We start from the raw sequence: 15,488 nt of genomic DNA, 5'->3' as shown, positions 1-15,488 counted from the left end.
CCCCTCTGGACCAATCACAGAGCCACAATTCGTCGATTTTTAACGCAAATACATGATTACACCCAATTGTACCGTGGGAACCAATCGCTGGTCATGCCAAAATATAAAAAATACCCCCGCCCCCCTGCTAATTTATATCCAAGCTGCGATTGTATACAAAGTTGAAGTGTTTTTCTCAACTCATAATACGAACAAATCCATGCCGGACCAACGCGAGGCCGACCCAGCCTTCACTTCCGAACTCACCGCGAAGGCATCAAGTTTCGTCGACGCGCCGCCGCCGTCGAGTAACTCTAGGTAGACACAGATATGTCGGTGGACTTTCGCATACGCAAAAACCTGTCGCTCACGATGACGGAGCCGATGCTCATCCCTGGCTCCAACACCAGCTGCGAAGGACATAGTCCTGAAGGGGTGTCCTCCAAGAAGGCCAAGTGCTTGTTGAATGCGTGTGTGATTGCTGCGCCTGCGATGGCGGGGTCCGCAATGTACGAAGTCAAGTTGGCGTACAACAACAACAAGCAGACCAGCATGTACAAGTCGAAGCAGGACTTCTTTAACCTCAAGAGCATGTTCCAGCTACTTGCCATCACGAGTGCCAAGGGGTGCTGCCAACTGTGCCAAGAGTGTTCACAGGACCCGTGCATCTCGATGGACGTGTCGTGCCGCGGCGATAACGCATCTGACATCTTGGACCTGTTCCTGTCCTGCTTGATATCGAAGCTCCAATCGGTCGACCGCCGTGTGATCTCGGACTGCTCCTGCCACATGGGTGTCGTCAAGATCATGACCGACTTTCTCGAGTTGCGCAATGTCATGTACTTTACGTCCAAGTCGGACGAGAACTTGTACGCGGACGACGACGCGCCGTTGTCTGTGTCACACTGCTCGTTGTCCAAAAGTCTATCGGAGCACTTTTCGTCGTTCGATTCTGTCTGTTAAGGTGTCCCCGCCTTCCATCCTCTTCGCTTGACTCAAACAACGATGGCGAAACCATATTTAATACTACAATTTATGGGGACTCTTCAATTACATCGTTCTTACCTTGTGGTTGTCGGCTACAGCATGCATGATGGTTCATGGGCTGGATGGGCTGTTGTAGTACACATCGCCGGGTGTAGCAGCCCGGATTCGTCCTATGGAATAGCAGCCCGCGTGAGATTGCCCCCAACGATCGTCGTGGACACAGACACGTTAACTTTGTTGAAGTGGATCTCAGAATGGAGCAGTGACGATCGATCTTTGACTCACACACGCACGCAATCCTTCCAGCTGCGACCATCGACGACGCGTTCGACATGCGAGTAACCATAACCCCACGGAGCCCTTGGCAATCGAGCGTCAAGGGCTCTGTAGTTTGTACATGGTAACGTTACTGAGGACATGCAGCATCCTTTTCTGGTCATCATGCATGCCACTTGAGTCTGCTGAGCAAGTATCCGGATAATTGCGCGCGTGGTTTCGGAATTCAAATGTATTATCCGGACAAACTCGGGTATCCATGGCGACGGGGGACATGAGCAACAATGCGGCGAAGGTGAGGAAGCAGCTTGTGGCGATCCGTTACCCGCATGACATTGCGGCATCTGTGGAGACGCTGGCGCGAGGCAATGCCGCGGATCACTTAGCAGAACTTCTTCGAATACTTCATTATGCCCTCCTCGACCATTCACGTCATGTGGCCGAGCTTGTGCAAGCCGCCGTAAGATGAATCGTGCGTGTACTGTGAGGCGCTTACATCACGCCATTGGTGGTCACTAGGATCTGGACCTGTACGGGAAGACCGACGTCAAGTTCGTCGACGGCGTCCTCCGCTTTGCCAGGGATACGTTTGCGTACTTTCCCCACCTCACCACCTCACAGTTGTTGTCGCCGCAGCACTTTCGCGAATGCAAGTTGATCGTCGTGGCCGACCTCTTGGCTCACGTGGCGCAAGCACATGCCGAAGCCAGTCGAAGGCGGAAGCAGCAGCAAGCTGTATGGATTCCGCCGTCACACAAACCCTCGTTCCATCGTAGCGGCGACCTTCCTCGAGTGCCGTCGCATCATGTCACACCCGCACAAGTAGATGGCACGTCGTCCCCTTGGATCAGCATGAACCTGGGACAGCCAAAGGCCGCGAGAGTTGTACGCCACACTAGAACAACCCAGCGACCGTCGAATGGCGTTGCCGTGCATGTATCGGATGCGTTGCCGACAGCACCGCTGCATGAAGTCCAAACCCATTCCATATTGGACTGGAACACACCCATTGAAGACGTTCCGTCGCACGCTGTACGACATCTATTATTACCCTGTCGTAGCTGACAACATGCACGTGGTAGGCATTGGACAAAGACATCTTGAACCCCCATCGTAGCCCCGACAGGATCAAGCGAAACATGTGGTTCTACTCGAACCAGCACGATGCCGACGAAGAAGACATGTATCCGCGAGCTTCCATGAACATTCAACGAGCTCCGTCCGTCGACATACCCACGCCGCCGAAGCCAGTGCCAGTCGCGTCCGCCAGCCCAAGAGTTCCACCTAACGGGCACTCCTCACCCCCTTCTCCACCTGTGACCTTGGATGATGTCCTCTCGGCGCTTTCCAAGGTACGACGTCATGTTTTATACCCACTTCGTTTTCTCATGGTTCAGGCGATGTAGCTTGAAGAGGTTGTGGCAGCGAAGATGGACACCCTTACGCACGCGTTCGAGGCCAAATTTGCAGCCCTCGACGATCGCGTGGCCCGACTGGAGAGCGTTCAAGTGACAAGAACCACCACACCACCGTCATCACTAACCTCCATTCCCCAAGTCAGTCCCAACCAACAAGACGACCCGCCTCCCCGTGTAAAACTATCGACTTTCATCGCTCAATCCACCCAAGCCCAGTACAAGTGGCCGCCCGAGCCCAGTGTCTTCGGGCAGTATCCGTCAGTATCTCAGCCATGATAGAATTGACCCCCCCTCCTCCTTCTTCTTCTTCTTCGCTCATTGCACGCTGGACACATCAACCAACCTGGAAGTAAGCAAGAAACGCAACGCTCGTTAAGCCCAATACCGCTCGCCTGTGAAGTGGTTGTAGTAGTAGGCCGCGCCCGACTGCTCGTCCTTGTACTGCGCCCATCCATCGCTGGGGGTGGTGTCGTTGGTTGTGTCATAGTAATGATAGTGGCCACCGGCGTCGAAGTACCCGACATCGTCGCCTTTGTCTGGACTGTAAGACGCGCCGTAGTTATCTTGCTGGAAATCGTGCGCTGTCAGTGCCGTGCTGTAGCTGAGCAGCTGGGCAGCCACTTCGGTCGGGTTGGTGTAGCCGGGTTTCGTCCAGCTCGCTTCCTGGGTCCGGATGTTAAAATAGTACGACGCCTGAGCGTTCTCGTCCCAGTACTCGACCCATTCATCTTGGACGTCCGCCGCCGCGGCGTCCTTGGCCGCCTTTTCGCGCTTCTGCCGCTCGAACTCCATCTGCCGCTGCATCTGCTTGAGCTCCCTCCTCGCCACATACCGCCGTCCCGCCGCTTGGATCTTGCGCGCCGCCAGGTCTTTGTGCTTCTTCTGCTCGACGCGCTGCTTCTCGCGGAGTTCCTTCTGCTTGAGCATGAGTTGGAGCTCCCGGACCTCTTGCTCCTGCGCCCGCGCCTCTTCATCCAGCAGCATCTGCATCTTGAGTCGGGCATGTTCCTTGTCCTGTTTGGCTTTGAGCACCGCGCGCTGCTCTTCGTTCTTCAACGCATCCAGCGCCGCGTGCTGTTCCTTCCGGATGCGGGCAATGCGTCGGCGCGCCAGCTGCTTCCGTCCCCACCCTTGCATCTTGATGGCGGCATGATGCTCGGCCAACGCCTTGGATTGCGCGGCCGTCTTGTCCTTCTCTTTGGCCAGTGCCAGCTCTTGTTTCCGCACCAATTCCTTCGTTTTCATCGAATCCAACGTCGACAAGCTGTGCTTCAACGTCATCGCAGCGTCCTCTTCTTGCCGCCGCGCCACTTCGGCCGCCTTCTGCCGCTCCCGGGCCTCTGCCGACGCCACGCGCGCCCTCTCCACGTCTAGCTCCCGCGCCCGCCGCTCGTCCAGTCGGAGGCGCTCCAGCGCGTCGTCCGTCCTCGACGCCTCCAGGATCGCCGTGAGCTTTTCGTGTGCAATCTGCTTCTGGTCTTCGGCCAGCTTGTTCTGCGCGGCGTCGTTACGGGCCGCGACCTCGAGCCGAAGTCGACTCGCCTCCTTCTCGATCGCGTCCTTCTCCATGAGCAGCTGCATCTTCATCGCGGCTAGTTCCGCCTCCTGCTCTCGCCGCAGCCGTGCGATCTCGTCGCTGGCCTTCTCCGACGCCATCATCGAAATCCGCTTCTGGAACTCCATGCGACGCTGCGCGAGCAACTTGGTCGCTTTGCGCTTCCGCAGCGCGCACTGGATGCGAATCACCGCGTTCGCCTCTTGTCGTTCCAGCTCGAGCCGTGCCAGCTTGGCCTTGTGCTCCCGCAGCCGCCGCCGGTACCGCTGCCGACTTAGGAACCCCCGGATGCAGCATTGGATCCGGATCGCGGCTTCCTCCTTGGCATGCTTGACGAGCTTAGAGAGCGCTTCCTGCGCACTGGTCTGGTACATCTTGCGCTTGGCCGCCGCCTTGGTTCGGCCCATTTTGCCGCGCATCGCCGCCTGGATCGTGGTAGCGGCCGCCTCGCGCTCGCGGCGGAGTACTTCGTCGCGGCGCCGTCGTTGGTGCAGCCGGTGCGCTTCGACCCGCGCGCGGTTGCCCCTGGCGATGCTTTGGATCTTGACCGCCGCCGCCTTTTCTTCGACGTCGATCGCGGCCTTGGCCTGGCGGCGGAGGTGCACCGCCAGTCGGCCGTGGAACCCCCGCCACGCCACTTGAATCTTGAGCGCCGCGCGGATTTGCTGCTCCTGCCGCCGCCGTAGCGCCCGGTCAGCGTCCAAGTGTGCACACAAGAGGCGGCCCTTGTACCCTCGGTACAGCGCTTGGATGCGCACCGCACTCGTGTGACGGAGCCGCGTCAGTTCCATCTCGAGCTGCTTCTTGGCGCGGAGCTTCAAGTGGTATGCGTACCTACGCCGTAGGATCGTTCAGATGACAACATACACATAACATCTTGTCGTTTTTCTTGTTCAATATATATATACCGGCCGTTCTTGCCCCGCCATGCCGACTGAATTTTGAGCGCCGCGCGGTCTCGCCGCACCATGAGCCGCTTGACTGCCTTTTCGTCCCGCACATGTTTGGCCCGCCGCCGCCCTTTCGTGCCTTTGAACTGGCTCTGGATCTTGATGGCCGCGGCCCGTTGCTGCCGCGCGTTCGATGCCCGTCGGCGCCCCAACATGCCCCGTCCTACCCGCTGGATGCAGCGGACGGAGGCGTCTTTCTGGCGCATCAGCCGGCGGCGGTTGGTCTCCCGCACGGCGAGCCGACGTCGACCCGCGCACTGGATGGTCGTGGCGGCGTCGTGCTGTCGACTTGTCTGGGCCACCGCCCTCGCAAACAGTTTTTGCTCATAGGCGCGGAAGGCGCGTTGGATGTGACTGGCGGCGCGGTGCTCGGCCTGCGTCTGGAACAGCAGCCGGCCCAGTTTTCGGCCGGCGTACCCCCGAAAACACCGCTGGAGGAGCGACGCCGACGCCAGCTCCAAGTTGGTGCGGCGGGTGCGCAGCACGCGGCGGCGACCGAGGAACCCCCGGACAAGGCGCTGGAAGTGGACGGCACCGACGTGCTGCAGGTGGCGGACGACGGCGGTGCGGGAGAGGAACCCCCGGACGAGGCACTGGATCTCCACGGCGGACGCGTGGAGTTCGTTACGACGTTGCTCGCGAACGCCCGACGACCACGCGAGCCACGCCCGCCCCAGCGACTTGCGCGTCCACGTGTGCATGAGAGTCGTGATCCGCGACCCGGCCTTGCACTTCAAGTACCTGTCCGCTTTGAGTTTGGTGTGGAGAAACTTGAGGTAGTCGATCCATTTGTAGAATGCCTTGGCTTGGAAGTTGAGCAGAATGCGAGAAAACAGCGCGTTCATCTTTTCCGCACCCCACTTGTGGCAAAACAGTTGCGCTTTCAACGATGTCACAGGCACGTTGGCTTGGACCCACTGCACGTCTTCCCGCACTAGTTGAACGAGCATTGGATGGAATATATAATTTATATATTATACCTTTGAGGTCTAGTTCTTTGAGCCCGTACTCCGACAGCGCCAGTTCCCTTCGGAGCGACGTCATGTCGGCGGACGCGCCCGGACGAAGGCACGTCGGCGTCGGGCGGGTGAAGAAACGCTAGCCAATCAAACATAGCGTTGCTAAGCAACGACCAACATATCGGGAGGAACTGTACGTTGTAGTGCTTCATGTGCTTCTTGGACTGCTGGACTTGGCCCATCTTGAGCGGCGGCAGCGGCGACTGCATCGAAGACGACGGTTGAGATGTCGACCCCGTACCGCCATTTTTGCCCATCTGCTGCACAACGGCCAGCAGCCTAGAGATTTTGCTCATATTGGACGCCAACAAATACCATTTCTATATGAAATCACGAACCGCTTCCTGGCTTGCATCATTTGAATGAACTCGTTGAACTCGATCTGGCCGTTCTTGTCGGCATCAGCCTGGGCAATGATGTCGTTGATGTCTGCATCGTCCAAGTCCTCTTCGCCCACCGACTTGAGCAGCGTCCGCAGTTCGTCTGGCGAGATGGTGCCGCTATGATCAACGTCGAACTCGTCAAACACACTTCGGTACTTGTGCTCCATGTCGCCCTTGTTGTTGTTGTGATCGCCCATAGACGCCTCCAACGCGTTGAATTCGTCGGCGGTGAGCCCGAGCTGTGACGCCACGGCGTCGTTGCTGGGTTGCCCGCTGTTGTTGCTCAGCAACACGGCGTCGTCGAGAGTCGGACGGTGTCCTAGAGTGGGAGGGACGGTGGTAGCTGACCTGCGCCGGCGCAAGCGACGGCGGTGGTGCACTCGCGGGAGGTCATCGTCCGCCTGGTTGACGCTTGGAGGTGGCTTCTCGGTGGCCATGGTTGCTTGGACAGTCTGCAGCCGCTTTCGCCGCCTCGTGGCGTTGTTAATCGATTGGTATCCGGGTCTGTCTGCCTGGAACAGACTCTTCAACGCATTTGAATTCAAGTACATGGGCCTACAAACAAGGAGGACGATGATTGGGATTGAACGAGGTCCGTTCGTAGCTCCAAAGAATCCAAGTACTTTTCTTTCAAAGGTACAACACATGACGTGGCGTGGCGAGGGGGCAACGCCTGGTACAGCCACGGACTGTTGTTGTTGCCACTAGCTAGGCCATCGGTGCTGCTGCTCATGCTGACGTCAGCAACACCCGCACGCTGTCGTCCGGAGCAGTGGCGGCGAGCGTTTCAACGTAACTGCCACGGACACTTGGAACGGTTACATTCGTTGCGCTCAATTGCAGTGTATATCATGTGTTGTGCTGCTAATAACAGTTACACTACTAGCATCACACCACTTTTTATCCAATACTACGAAGCATTCTAAGTAGCAGTGGCTGCTGCCGTTATACAGTCCGATTGGTGGCTGGGTAGTTGTTCTCGAGCAACTTGGTGAGCAACAAAGTCAAGAGCTGGTCCAGTTTCACAGCTCGTTCGTCCCGACGCGCTTCCATTTGGTCGCGGTAGTCGTCGCGCTCCCGCTCTCGGAGTTCCCGCTCCTGTCGCAGGCGTTCGCGGCGGTCGTCGCGCTCCTTGTCCCACATTTCCCTTCGCTCCTCCATCTGCTGAAGCCACTGCTCCCTAGACTGTTCTAGCATCCACAGCATCGACATGATCGACGTCGGCGCTTCGTCCGGCGGGTACGTGGACGACAACGCTGTGCGCGGCCGCTTCGGAGGCCGAGCGGAACTGGCGCGACTGGTGGTGCATGGGCGTGCCGCCGTGGTGCCGGCATCGTCCCCTTGCCGCCCGTCGGTGGCGGCACCGTCTTCGGACCCAAGTTGGTTGGTCGGGAGTTCGGGATGCACGGTTCGAAGGGCTTCCGTGAGCTGGCGTCGTGTCGGCGGCATGTTGGGACGCGTCATGATCTTCTTTCCCAGCGCAGCCAACAGTTTCGGCCGCAGAATGGCAGAAGCAACTGTCGAGGAAATTGGCGCAGGTGGAGCGGGGGGCGTCGGAGCGAGGGGTTCGTCAGGTGCCGTCGTCGTCGACGAAGCCACATCCCCGGCAGGAAGTCCGTGGGGCTGGGAAGTGACGTCTCCCCGAAGCGACTCCTTTTTTCGATCAATGTCGTTCTGGATGCGGTGGGCCTCGACGATGTGGTCTCGATTGGTCAGCCCCGCTGTATCGTCGACTGAACTTCGCCATGTAGCTCATTATCTCAAGGGTACCTGTAAGGATCGTCAACGAGCACAAGTGCTTGAACCTTCGTTTGATGGCTTGCACATTACGGCGGTCGACCTTTTGCCGGTGAAAGTTGAATGCAAGCGCCACGTCGTCCCATCCGCTCGTGTCCACGGGAACAATGTCCGCCACGCAAGCAAGCAGGTCTGGAGCATACGTGATCTCAAGGCACTGGAACATGCCGCCGCACGTACCTTTCTCTTCGAGTCGCTTCCACCCTTTACCTCGACCGCCGCTAGCCGTCATGACGAACACTCGAATGAATTGTCTCGTTTGGTATCCGGTACTTGGGCTGAATTATCCGTACATTTTCATCCAGGGCAACAAGGATGGTTGTGCTGTCGGTCCCGTCCGTCCGCTGCGGCTGCATTCCGGCCAAGGTGCATCATGTACGTGGGAGGTCCTCACGACGTGTGCTTAAGTAACAAGCATGTGTAGGTGGCATACTTCTTCCATGACGCTAAGGTCGCGACCACATGAAACGCAATTGTCCAACTGACGTCACTCTTCGTCCTCCATCTTGACGGCGACATCGAGCTAGTGCAAACACACGGACGGCTCCACGTACATAGCCCCGATCACAGCCTCCTCGTGGCTACGTTCATCATGCAGTGGCATGCCCGTGTAGGGGAAGTCATCCTGACAACGCTGTAGCCATGCTGCAGCGGCTGCGACGTTGATACACCGTGACAATTTATACCCGCCTTTATCGAATTTCACGGTATTGGAGTCGAAATCTATTGTATTTTAATGGAAGAACCGAATATATGCAAGTGAGTATGGGCGGAGGTGTAATATTTTAAAAGAAATTTCGACGGCCTTGTAGGGCTGTCAGCGCCGTCGCGCCTTCAATCCATCCTCCACGACAGCGATGGAAGAGAAGAACCTGCTATTGGTACGTAGATGAGCGCCACTGGGTACTAGTGAGACTGACGACGATCATGGGTGTGTGGACAGAGCGGCGAGATTCTGCTCGGTCGATGGCGCGTGGTCGAGAAGATTGGCGAGGGAACATTCAGCCAGATCTACACGGCGTTCGACTTGACCAACCCGGCGCACAAGGTGGCTGTGAAGGTGGAAGCACCGAGCCAGATGAAACCTGTGCTGGAATGGGAAAGCCAGGTACTTGTGGCGTTGCAGCGCAAGAATCCGTACGTGTGCAAGTACCACCACCACGGCAAGCACGGCGACAACTTCATCTTGATCATGGAGTTGCTGGGCGACAACATGTCCAAGATGCGTCTGCAGCCCGACGCGACCCACGGCGTCCCGCTGCCCAAGTGCATCTCCGCCGCCATCCAAATGCTTGACTGCCTCGAAGCGTTCCACAACGCCGGCTACCTCCACCGCGACATCAAAGCGTCCAACTTTGCGCTCTCGAACGGCAAGGACCCCAAGTACGTCCATCCGCTCGTCGCCGTCTTCTCCCTTCTATTCCATCTCATGCAAATCATCATCATCAGGCGCTACTTTGTCATCGACTTTGGCTTGTCCAAACAACATCTAGACCCGCAGGGCCTGCCAATCCCGCCGCGGGACAAGGCCGAGTTCCGCGGCACGTCCATGTACGCGTCACTAGCCGCGCACCGGCGGGAAGACCTCGGGCGGCGCGACGACCTATGGTCATGGATGTACCTCGTGCTCGACTTTATCCGCGGCGAACTACCGTGGGCCCACGACGCGCAAAAGAAGAATCGCGAGGTGGTGGTCGCGCTCAAAGAGTACTTCACCGAGACACACCCGGAGCAGATGCTCGAGGGGCTGCCGGGGGCGCGGCACCTCCTCGCCATCATGGAGCACCTCAAGGGTCTGTCGTACTTCGACGCACCCAACTACGCGCTTGTCCGCAAGGCGGTGAGGGCCGTGGAGGACGCCAATGACGAAGCGAGTTTGGTGCAGGAGTGGGATGCTCTGGAGGACACGAGTGAGCGGGCGTCCAAGTGGGTTCGGGCGCTGGGGCAGGGCGTGATGCCGCCGGACATGCTGCTTAAGCTCGCCAAGCATTACGCATCCTTCTTTGAGCTCGATAGCCCCACACATGAACGCCTGGAGATGCAGGAGCGTATTTGGAAGCTCGAGAAGCGGCTCAATGTGGCGGCGACGGCGGGACCCCCCACGATCCAGTCGTTTGGTGAGCGACGGCAGGCCGAGCAGAGGAGGAAGGTAGAGGCGCTCCAGCGGCGGAGGGAGGCCGACGTGGCCGTGAGACAGGAGCTCGCCAAGCGACTACACAAGGTGGCGGCGGCGCCGCTAGGTACACGTCCAATGGTCACGAAAGGCCAAACATGTAATCCTCATGTGTGTTTGTGTGTAGAAGGAGAGCGGGATGGCTTTGAGGGCAAGGGAATCGCCGCCGCAGATGGAGTCAAGACAGCGGCGGGAGAATCGCCGACACAAGGCACGCCTCTGACCAATCAGATGGACCACGATACCACTAGCGTTGGAAAGCCATACATTGCCGCCATTGGGTCCAGGGACGGCGGCAGTGCGCGGCCGCGGCCCCCCAAGCGGTCGCGGTGGGATGCTTAACCAATATGACTGTGATCGTTTCTTTTTGTTTGTGTCGCCCTCGCTTGTTTGCAGGAGCTGCAGCATCTGAGATACAGTAGCTTAAAACTCCGTGTAGTACATATGCAGCATCTGAGATACAGTAGGCTTAAAACCGCGTGTGCTTTATATATAGTAGGCATCAAGGAGTTCCAGCGACGGTTTCACGGGTATAAAAAGACGGGAGGTGGCATGATGCAAGGGGACGACGACAGAAGCCGCCGCCGCGTGTCCCTTAAGCCACACGCGCTGGTGACCATGTACCAAGGACTGAAGACGCTGTCGCCGCTGATGAAGAGCAAGAGCAACCGCAACATCGTCGTGAACCCGACGTTGGTGGGGATGCTGGCGGACCCGCTGGCCAAGGTGGGCGAGAAGATGCACCACGTCGCGCCGGGCACGTACGACGAAGTGGTCGAGCGGTTCAAAGCGGCGCGACAGGAGGTTCTTGAGCGGCACGACCGCGTCGCCGTGGAGGACCGGGTGCCAAAGTCCGTGGGGCTTGTCAAGGACCTGCTGCCGCCCGTGCCGCAGCACGACGCATCGAGCAGCAGTACCTCGAAACCGTGGACATTGAATGCAAGTCGACTAAGTAGCTCGTTGGTGTTGTTATCAACCATGAGGCTTTTTCTAATGTAGGACATTCTCAACGAGTTTCAAGTGGAAAAGCAGGTGCTGATGGACCAAGTGAGTACTAGTACTACAGTGTATCCATGTGCCAAATTGACTGGACTTGCTGTAGAAACACTGGCTGCGGACACAAGCCGAGCACCAAGTGCACAGCGTGCTCGTGCCAGCGGGGCTGCACCAGCTTAAAGTACGTGGCATCACGAGAGAGTGGGAGATGACGATGATGAGATGGGTAGGACGCGCTGCACGAAGCCGGGATGGACACGACCTTGATCGAGGCGGTGCTGCAAAACACTGTCACAGGCGCCCAAGTGCCCGCGCTCACGTCTATCCTCCAAGCGCACCCGGAACTCCAAGCGATGCTTCATATCGTCCAGGCCTCTCTCCACGACGACAAGAGGGGACTACACCTCCCACCTCCTCCTCCACCCCACCGACCTCTCGACAGTGAACACAGCGAGCTAAGACGGTCCCATGCTAAGTCGGCCAATGCTAAGTCGAGGGATCTGTTGGGTAGCGTTACTTTGAAACCTGAAGTGTCCACGCAGGAGCCACGACCGGACGACCCCACCAACCGCCCGACGAAGAACCCCCTCTACGACGTTCCGCTGTCGATTTTGAAGGGACTAACGTCACCCCACCACCCTCGGGACAAAAAGCTGGACCTGCTCACGACCCTCACGACCCTCGCCAACCACATCGTGGACGACAAGGTGGACGAGATCAAGCTCAGCCTCGTCGAAGCCAGCCACGCTAGCCACGCCCTGTACGCGGCCACCACGTTTATCCTGCTCGCAGTCATGTTTGGTGCGCTGAGTCTGTTCTTGTTGTCGTTGGTACGAGACCTCCACTACTATGTACTACCCACTGGTTTCGCAGTACTCGTTTCGTACTACTTGTTCAAAAGTAGTACTCATTAGGTACTTGTGAAGTACTACTAGTACTCATTTGGTGGTTATTTGTAGTGGTTTACCCAATTTCTCAACGTGTATTTGTCGCTGTCGTACCTGATGGCGCTTATTACCGCCTCCGGGTCGGCCATCTTTCTCGGCCTTTTGGTAATATCTACAATATATATATATATTGATAGATGGATATGATATTGGCGTTAGTTTGCGTTTGTGGGTGCGCGCATCGTCCACAACACGATGACGTCGCTGCAAGTGATTTTACTGAGTCCGCAGTCCAGCCGACACCCCCCCAAGCCGACCACATCCAGAAGCCCCGACCACGACAAGGACGAGGAGGAGGTGACGCTGTCTCCTACTAGAACCAGTGCGTTGGGCATGCTCAGTTCTTTCCTTTCAAGTTTCCACAAGAAGGCTCCCAAGTCTAGTATTACTAGTAGTAGTAGTAGTAGTACTGCCATTCCAACGCCCGCAGCGGCAGCATGCGACTCGCCACATGTGACAAACGAACTGGATGCTGTGAAGGAGCTAAAAAAAGTAGCCTCCCGACTGAGTCTCGTGAGCGACGACGACCGATTGGCCCAAATCCCAGAGGAAACCAACCAATCCGATCCGAACGGAGACACCCGAACAGCCGGCGCCGCCGCCACACACGACCGAGCCAACCCCACGACCAGACAGCAGCCGACGCCGCCGCCCCCGTGTGCCCCCATCGATGCAAACGACGTCGACATTGTCATGGAGACCGAATGTCTCCCTCCCCCGGATCGACCCACTCCACACGTCGAGGTTCGATACGACGACGACGAAGGTGGTCACGACGTGCCTGCTGTCGTCGTGGTGCGACCCAGTCACGCCCGGAAGCGGCGGATCCATACATCTGAAACTAGTACCGCCGTCGAGTGGATGTGCAGTGGCCGTCCTCCGTCCCGACGACGAAGGGAAGGACCTCATACATGTCGTCGGGAAGGCATGTGTTGGGTCAAAAGAAGTTCGACGTGGGAACTCCACGCCGTGGACTGGGGGGCGTTGCTAAGACACAAGAACCTCGTGGCGCGGGTGCACCTGCCGCGGCTAAGTCGGCGCGGCTGCGTGGGGCTGGTGGTGCGCGCGGGGGGTACCTCTCCGATCCTCATAGCTGTCCCGAGGTGGATACGACAGACCAAACCGTCGCATGCCAACACGTCGATCGAGCGGACTGCAGCCCACGCATTTGTGACTCGTATCCTTCACCAGGTCGTCACGACAACAGGTACTATCTACTATTAATACTACTAGTAGTAGCTACTACGCTCATGGCCAATCTCATAAAGAATCGGCCGTGTACGTAGGGGCATGTAGCATACGCACTGGTGCATCTTGACAAGGCCAGCAGCAATACCTAGCTAGCTAGGTACCTACTAGCAACGTACTAGCACTACTACGTAAGTACTAGCATTCGCAGCACTCACACCCGGCATGAAGAACCGTACCTTCGTAACACTATATAGTAGAGTATGAGGAGTACTTATAACCATAGAAACCCATCACTTGATTTGCTTGGCCAGCCAGCCCACGGGCCTACACACAACATATTTCAACAAGTAGCACCATATATATATATATAATATCTTACGAGCCAACTTTCCAGAGCGATGGAACCTTGGGAAATACGATGAAAGACTCGTATGGGACGCAGAGATCAACAGAGTGAACCGTCGCGAACATTTCGTTGGCAGGCACGCGGTCGAAGTTCTTGTCTCCGTGACCGTTGGCCCACGCAAAGCCAGACGCTGGCAGTCGGAGCACCTAACACTCGAATGAACCCACCAGGTCTTTCCGTACAACTCTCCTGCCGTACTTCTGTGACTTCAAACGCGGTGGGTTGGGAAGGAGGCGGCGGCATCGCAGTGTCTACTGGCAGCATGGCCATCTCGTGGGTCAGGATACGCAGCACCGCGTCGGCCACTGCCGCCACGCGGGACGTGTCGCCAGCCTCGCCAGATTCAAAAATGATCCCGACGCCGCCATGGGCGCCCGTGTACTCGTCTGTCAGTGCAATACCACCAGCTAACTGATAGTTTGGATCGTGCAAGAGGACATCGCAAGGAAACCACCTGCACATGTTTTTATAGCCGTCCATTGGATTCAACTTGTTGCTGACATGTACGTACCGACCGACGCTGGCGTGCTCGGGGGTGAGTTGGCCTGCCAACTTCAAGAACGGCACGGATGGCTTGTTGGTCGAGTGCAAATCCAACACCAAGTCGCTTTGCTAGATGATGTATTCAGTGGTGACAAAGTACGCAGCACATGCCTGAAGGAAGGGGGCGATGTGTTTAGCCCGGGCTGCTTCGTACTGGAACGGGGAGTCCGACGGTGCCAGCACTTGCATGGTGAAATGGCGGTTCAAATCAGCATGTGGTGTGCTCCCACGTTCGTTAATAGCAATGGCTTTGGGATTGCCCAAGATCAGCGTCAACGACCCAGAAACCAGAGGCGGGCAGTGCGATCTCAGCCACTCGACGACGTGGATTCCAGTCAACTCGTTGCCGTGCACCCCTAGGACGAAGCGGTCGATTCATACGGAAGCACGACTAGATGATCGAGTAGGTAGACTGCCCACCTCCCAAGACAGTCACGTGCTTCCCATGAGATGCGCTACCCACTGCTTGCCAAATGCAGTGGCCCAGCTCCCGAAAGGTTGCCATGCTTTGACTCCTGCTTCTGATCTTGTTCCGATACGGATACATATATAAACTTATCCGAATTGCAAAAAATCGTCGTTGAAGTATAAATGTATACAGGTTTTATAAAAAACCCTCAGAACAGATACTACGACTGTACCTATTATTCACATCAAAAACAGAGTCCTGTCTGTATAATAACGTCAGTATTATTGTCCTTTTACCCCAAATTTGGACTTTTGTGCTGATTCGCCAAATCTATCGATTGATTCTTTGTCCTGACTTTTGTAAAGATTTATGTAAAGATCGTCCAGTATCACACTAATTTCAGTCACACACTGATTCGGAGTTGAATTGGTCTAAGAGTGAATTTGATTGGCCACTTTA

The 15,488-nt window shown here is 56.9% G+C and overlaps 7 protein-coding genes across 15 annotated transcripts; 4 read left to right on the top strand and 3 right to left on the bottom strand.

Annotated features, from left to right (window-relative positions):
• The first annotated feature begins 124 nt into the window (after positions 1 to 124).
• On the top strand, positions 125 to 1,121 carry H257_15314 (hypothetical protein). The gene has a single exon (XM_009843371.1). The coding sequence runs from the start codon at positions 310 to 312 to the stop codon at positions 940 to 942; it is 633 nt and encodes a 210-aa protein (XP_009841673.1). The 5' UTR covers positions 125 to 309; the 3' UTR covers positions 943 to 1,121.
• Positions 1,122 to 1,412: 291 nt separating this feature from the next.
• H257_15313 (hypothetical protein) lies at positions 1,413 to 2,958 on the top strand. The gene is made up of 4 exons (XM_009843370.1): positions 1,413 to 1,702; positions 1,762 to 2,274; positions 2,325 to 2,594; positions 2,649 to 2,958. Exons 1-4 carry the CDS (start codon positions 1,502 to 1,504, stop codon positions 2,934 to 2,936), a joined length of 1,272 nt encoding a protein of 423 aa, XP_009841672.1. The 5' UTR covers positions 1,413 to 1,501; the 3' UTR covers positions 2,937 to 2,958.
• Positions 2,959 to 3,015: 57 nt separating this feature from the next.
• On the bottom strand, positions 3,016 to 7,350 carry H257_15312 (hypothetical protein). Its single transcript, XM_009843369.1, has 6 exons — positions 7,191 to 7,350; positions 6,523 to 7,122; positions 6,322 to 6,463; positions 6,146 to 6,263; positions 5,124 to 6,099; positions 3,016 to 5,049 (listed from the first exon to the last, which is right to left on the bottom strand). Exons 1-6 carry the CDS (start codon positions 7,298 to 7,300, stop codon positions 3,033 to 3,035), a joined length of 3,963 nt encoding a protein of 1,320 aa, XP_009841671.1. The 5' UTR covers positions 7,301 to 7,350; the 3' UTR covers positions 3,016 to 3,032.
• A 58-nt stretch (positions 7,351 to 7,408) lies between these two features.
• H257_15311 (hypothetical protein) lies at positions 7,409 to 8,626 on the bottom strand. 3 transcript variants are annotated; one of them, XM_009843367.1, is made up of 3 exons: positions 8,545 to 8,626; positions 8,338 to 8,496; positions 7,409 to 8,288 (listed from the first exon to the last, which is right to left on the bottom strand). In XM_009843367.1, exons 1-3 carry the CDS (start codon positions 8,594 to 8,596, stop codon positions 7,513 to 7,515), a joined length of 987 nt encoding a protein of 328 aa, XP_009841669.1. In that variant the 5' UTR covers positions 8,597 to 8,626; the 3' UTR covers positions 7,409 to 7,512. The 3 variants fall into 3 exon arrangements, with proteins under 3 accessions (XP_009841669.1, XP_009841668.1, XP_009841670.1); XM_009843366.1 differs by having other exon boundaries at positions 8,338 to 8,626; XM_009843368.1 differs by having other exon boundaries at positions 7,409 to 8,496.
• On the top strand, positions 7,471 to 10,902 carry H257_15310 (CK1/TTBK protein kinase). Of its 3 annotated transcripts, none has more exons than XM_009843365.1 (6): positions 7,471 to 8,739; positions 8,789 to 9,071; positions 9,177 to 9,245; positions 9,308 to 9,747; positions 9,814 to 10,604; positions 10,665 to 10,902. In XM_009843365.1, the coding sequence occupies exons 3-6, from the start codon at positions 9,222 to 9,224 to the stop codon at positions 10,877 to 10,879; spliced, it is 1,470 nt and encodes a 489-aa protein (XP_009841667.1). In that variant the 5' UTR covers positions 7,471 to 8,739; positions 8,789 to 9,071; positions 9,177 to 9,221; the 3' UTR covers positions 10,880 to 10,902. The 3 variants fall into 3 exon arrangements, with proteins under 3 accessions (XP_009841667.1, XP_009841666.1, XP_009841665.1); XM_009843364.1 differs by having other exon boundaries at positions 9,157 to 9,245; XM_009843363.1 differs by having other exon boundaries at positions 9,157 to 9,245; positions 9,308 to 10,604.
• Positions 10,903 to 11,056: 154 nt separating this feature from the next.
• H257_15309 lies at positions 11,057 to 13,820 on the top strand (the record flags this gene model as incomplete). Of its 2 annotated transcripts, XM_009843361.1 has the most annotated exons (7): positions 11,057 to 11,476; positions 11,537 to 11,584; positions 11,640 to 11,714; positions 11,764 to 12,363; positions 12,493 to 12,585; positions 12,640 to 13,671; positions 13,767 to 13,820. In XM_009843361.1, exons 1-7 carry the CDS (start codon positions 11,090 to 11,092, stop codon positions 13,818 to 13,820), a joined length of 2,289 nt encoding a protein of 762 aa, XP_009841663.1. In that variant the 5' UTR covers positions 11,057 to 11,089. The 2 variants fall into 2 exon arrangements, with proteins under 2 accessions (XP_009841663.1, XP_009841664.1); XM_009843362.1 differs by having other exon boundaries at positions 11,057 to 11,584.
• Positions 13,676 to 15,155, bottom strand: H257_15308 (hypothetical protein). Of its 4 annotated transcripts, XM_009843358.1 has the most exons (7): positions 15,041 to 15,155; positions 14,732 to 14,976; positions 14,589 to 14,689; positions 14,276 to 14,531; positions 14,051 to 14,223; positions 13,908 to 13,995; positions 13,676 to 13,846 (listed from the first exon to the last, which is right to left on the bottom strand). In XM_009843358.1, the coding sequence occupies exons 1-6, from the start codon at positions 15,123 to 15,125 to the stop codon at positions 13,962 to 13,964; spliced, it is 894 nt and encodes a 297-aa protein (XP_009841660.1). In that variant the 5' UTR covers positions 15,126 to 15,155; the 3' UTR covers positions 13,676 to 13,846; positions 13,908 to 13,961. The 4 variants fall into 4 exon arrangements, with proteins under 4 accessions (XP_009841660.1, XP_009841662.1, XP_009841661.1 ...); XM_009843360.1 differs by having other exon boundaries at positions 14,051 to 14,531; XM_009843359.1 differs by having other exon boundaries at positions 13,908 to 14,223.
• Positions 15,156 to 15,488: the final 333 nt, after the last annotated feature.

The sequence above is a fragment of the Aphanomyces astaci genome (genome assembly GCF_000520075.1).
Source record: "Aphanomyces astaci strain APO3 unplaced genomic scaffold supercont1.69, whole genome shotgun sequence".
Classification (NCBI taxonomy): domain Eukaryota; phylum Oomycota; class Saprolegniomycetes; order Saprolegniales; family Verrucalvaceae; genus Aphanomyces; species Aphanomyces astaci.
The sequence above is the reverse complement of the archived record's forward strand: the minus strand, read 5'-3'. Positions and strand labels throughout refer to the sequence as shown.

What these genes read in the sequence shown, in the direction of transcription:
- H257_15310 (XM_009843363.1), top strand. Translation starts at nt 9,222, where the DNA reads ATGGAAGAGAAGAACCTGCTATTG. An exon ending in AAGAGAAGAACCTGCTATTG is followed by an intron (nt 9,246 to 9,307) that starts GTACGTAGATGA and finishes GTGTGTGGACAG; the next exon opens with AGCGGCGAGATTCTGCTCGG. An exon ending in GGTGGCGGCGGCGCCGCTAG is followed by an intron (nt 10,605 to 10,664) that starts GTACACGTCCAA and finishes GTTTGTGTGTAG; the next exon opens with AAGGAGAGCGGGATGGCTTT.
- H257_15311 (XM_009843366.1), bottom strand. Translation starts at nt 8,596, where the DNA reads ATGACGGCTAGCGGCGGTCGAGGTAAAGGGTGGAAGCGACTCGAAGAG. An exon ending in CTCGTTGACGATCCTTACAG is followed by an intron (nt 8,289 to 8,337) that starts GTACCCTTGAGA and finishes TCGACGATACAG; the next exon opens with CGGGGCTGACCAATCGAGAC.
- H257_15314 (XM_009843371.1), top strand. Translation starts at nt 310, where the DNA reads ATGTCGGTGGACTTTCGCATACGCAAAAACCTGTCGCTCACGATGACG.
- H257_15312 (XM_009843369.1), bottom strand. Translation starts at nt 7,300, where the DNA reads ATGAGCAGCAGCACCGATGGCCTAGCTAGTGGCAACAACAACAGTCCG. An exon ending in GTTGTACCTTTGAAAGAAAA is followed by an intron (nt 7,123 to 7,190) that starts GTACTTGGATTC and finishes CCTTGTTTGTAG; the next exon opens with GCCCATGTACTTGAATTCAA. An exon ending in AGCACATGAAGCACTACAAC is followed by an intron (nt 6,264 to 6,321) that starts GTACAGTTCCTC and finishes TTGATTGGCTAG; the next exon opens with CGTTTCTTCACCCGCCCGAC.
- H257_15313 (XM_009843370.1), top strand. Translation starts at nt 1,502, where the DNA reads ATGGCGACGGGGGACATGAGCAACAATGCGGCGAAGGTGAGGAAGCAG. An exon ending in CCGAGCTTGTGCAAGCCGCC is followed by an intron (nt 1,703 to 1,761) that starts GTAAGATGAATC and finishes GGTGGTCACTAG; the next exon opens with GATCTGGACCTGTACGGGAA. An exon ending in TCCTCTCGGCGCTTTCCAAG is followed by an intron (nt 2,595 to 2,648) that starts GTACGACGTCAT and finishes CAGGCGATGTAG; the next exon opens with CTTGAAGAGGTTGTGGCAGC.
- H257_15308 (XM_009843357.1), bottom strand. Translation starts at nt 15,125, where the DNA reads ATGGCAACCTTTCGGGAGCTGGGCCACTGCATTTGGCAAGCAGTGGGT. An exon ending in GAGCACGCCAGCGTCGGTCG is followed by an intron (nt 14,532 to 14,588) that starts GTACGTACATGT and finishes AAACATGTGCAG; the next exon opens with GTGGTTTCCTTGCGATGTCC. An exon ending in TCGCTCTGGAAAGTTGGCTC is followed by an intron (nt 13,996 to 14,050) that starts GTAAGATATTAT and finishes TGTTGTGTGTAG; the next exon opens with GCCCGTGGGCTGGCTGGCCA.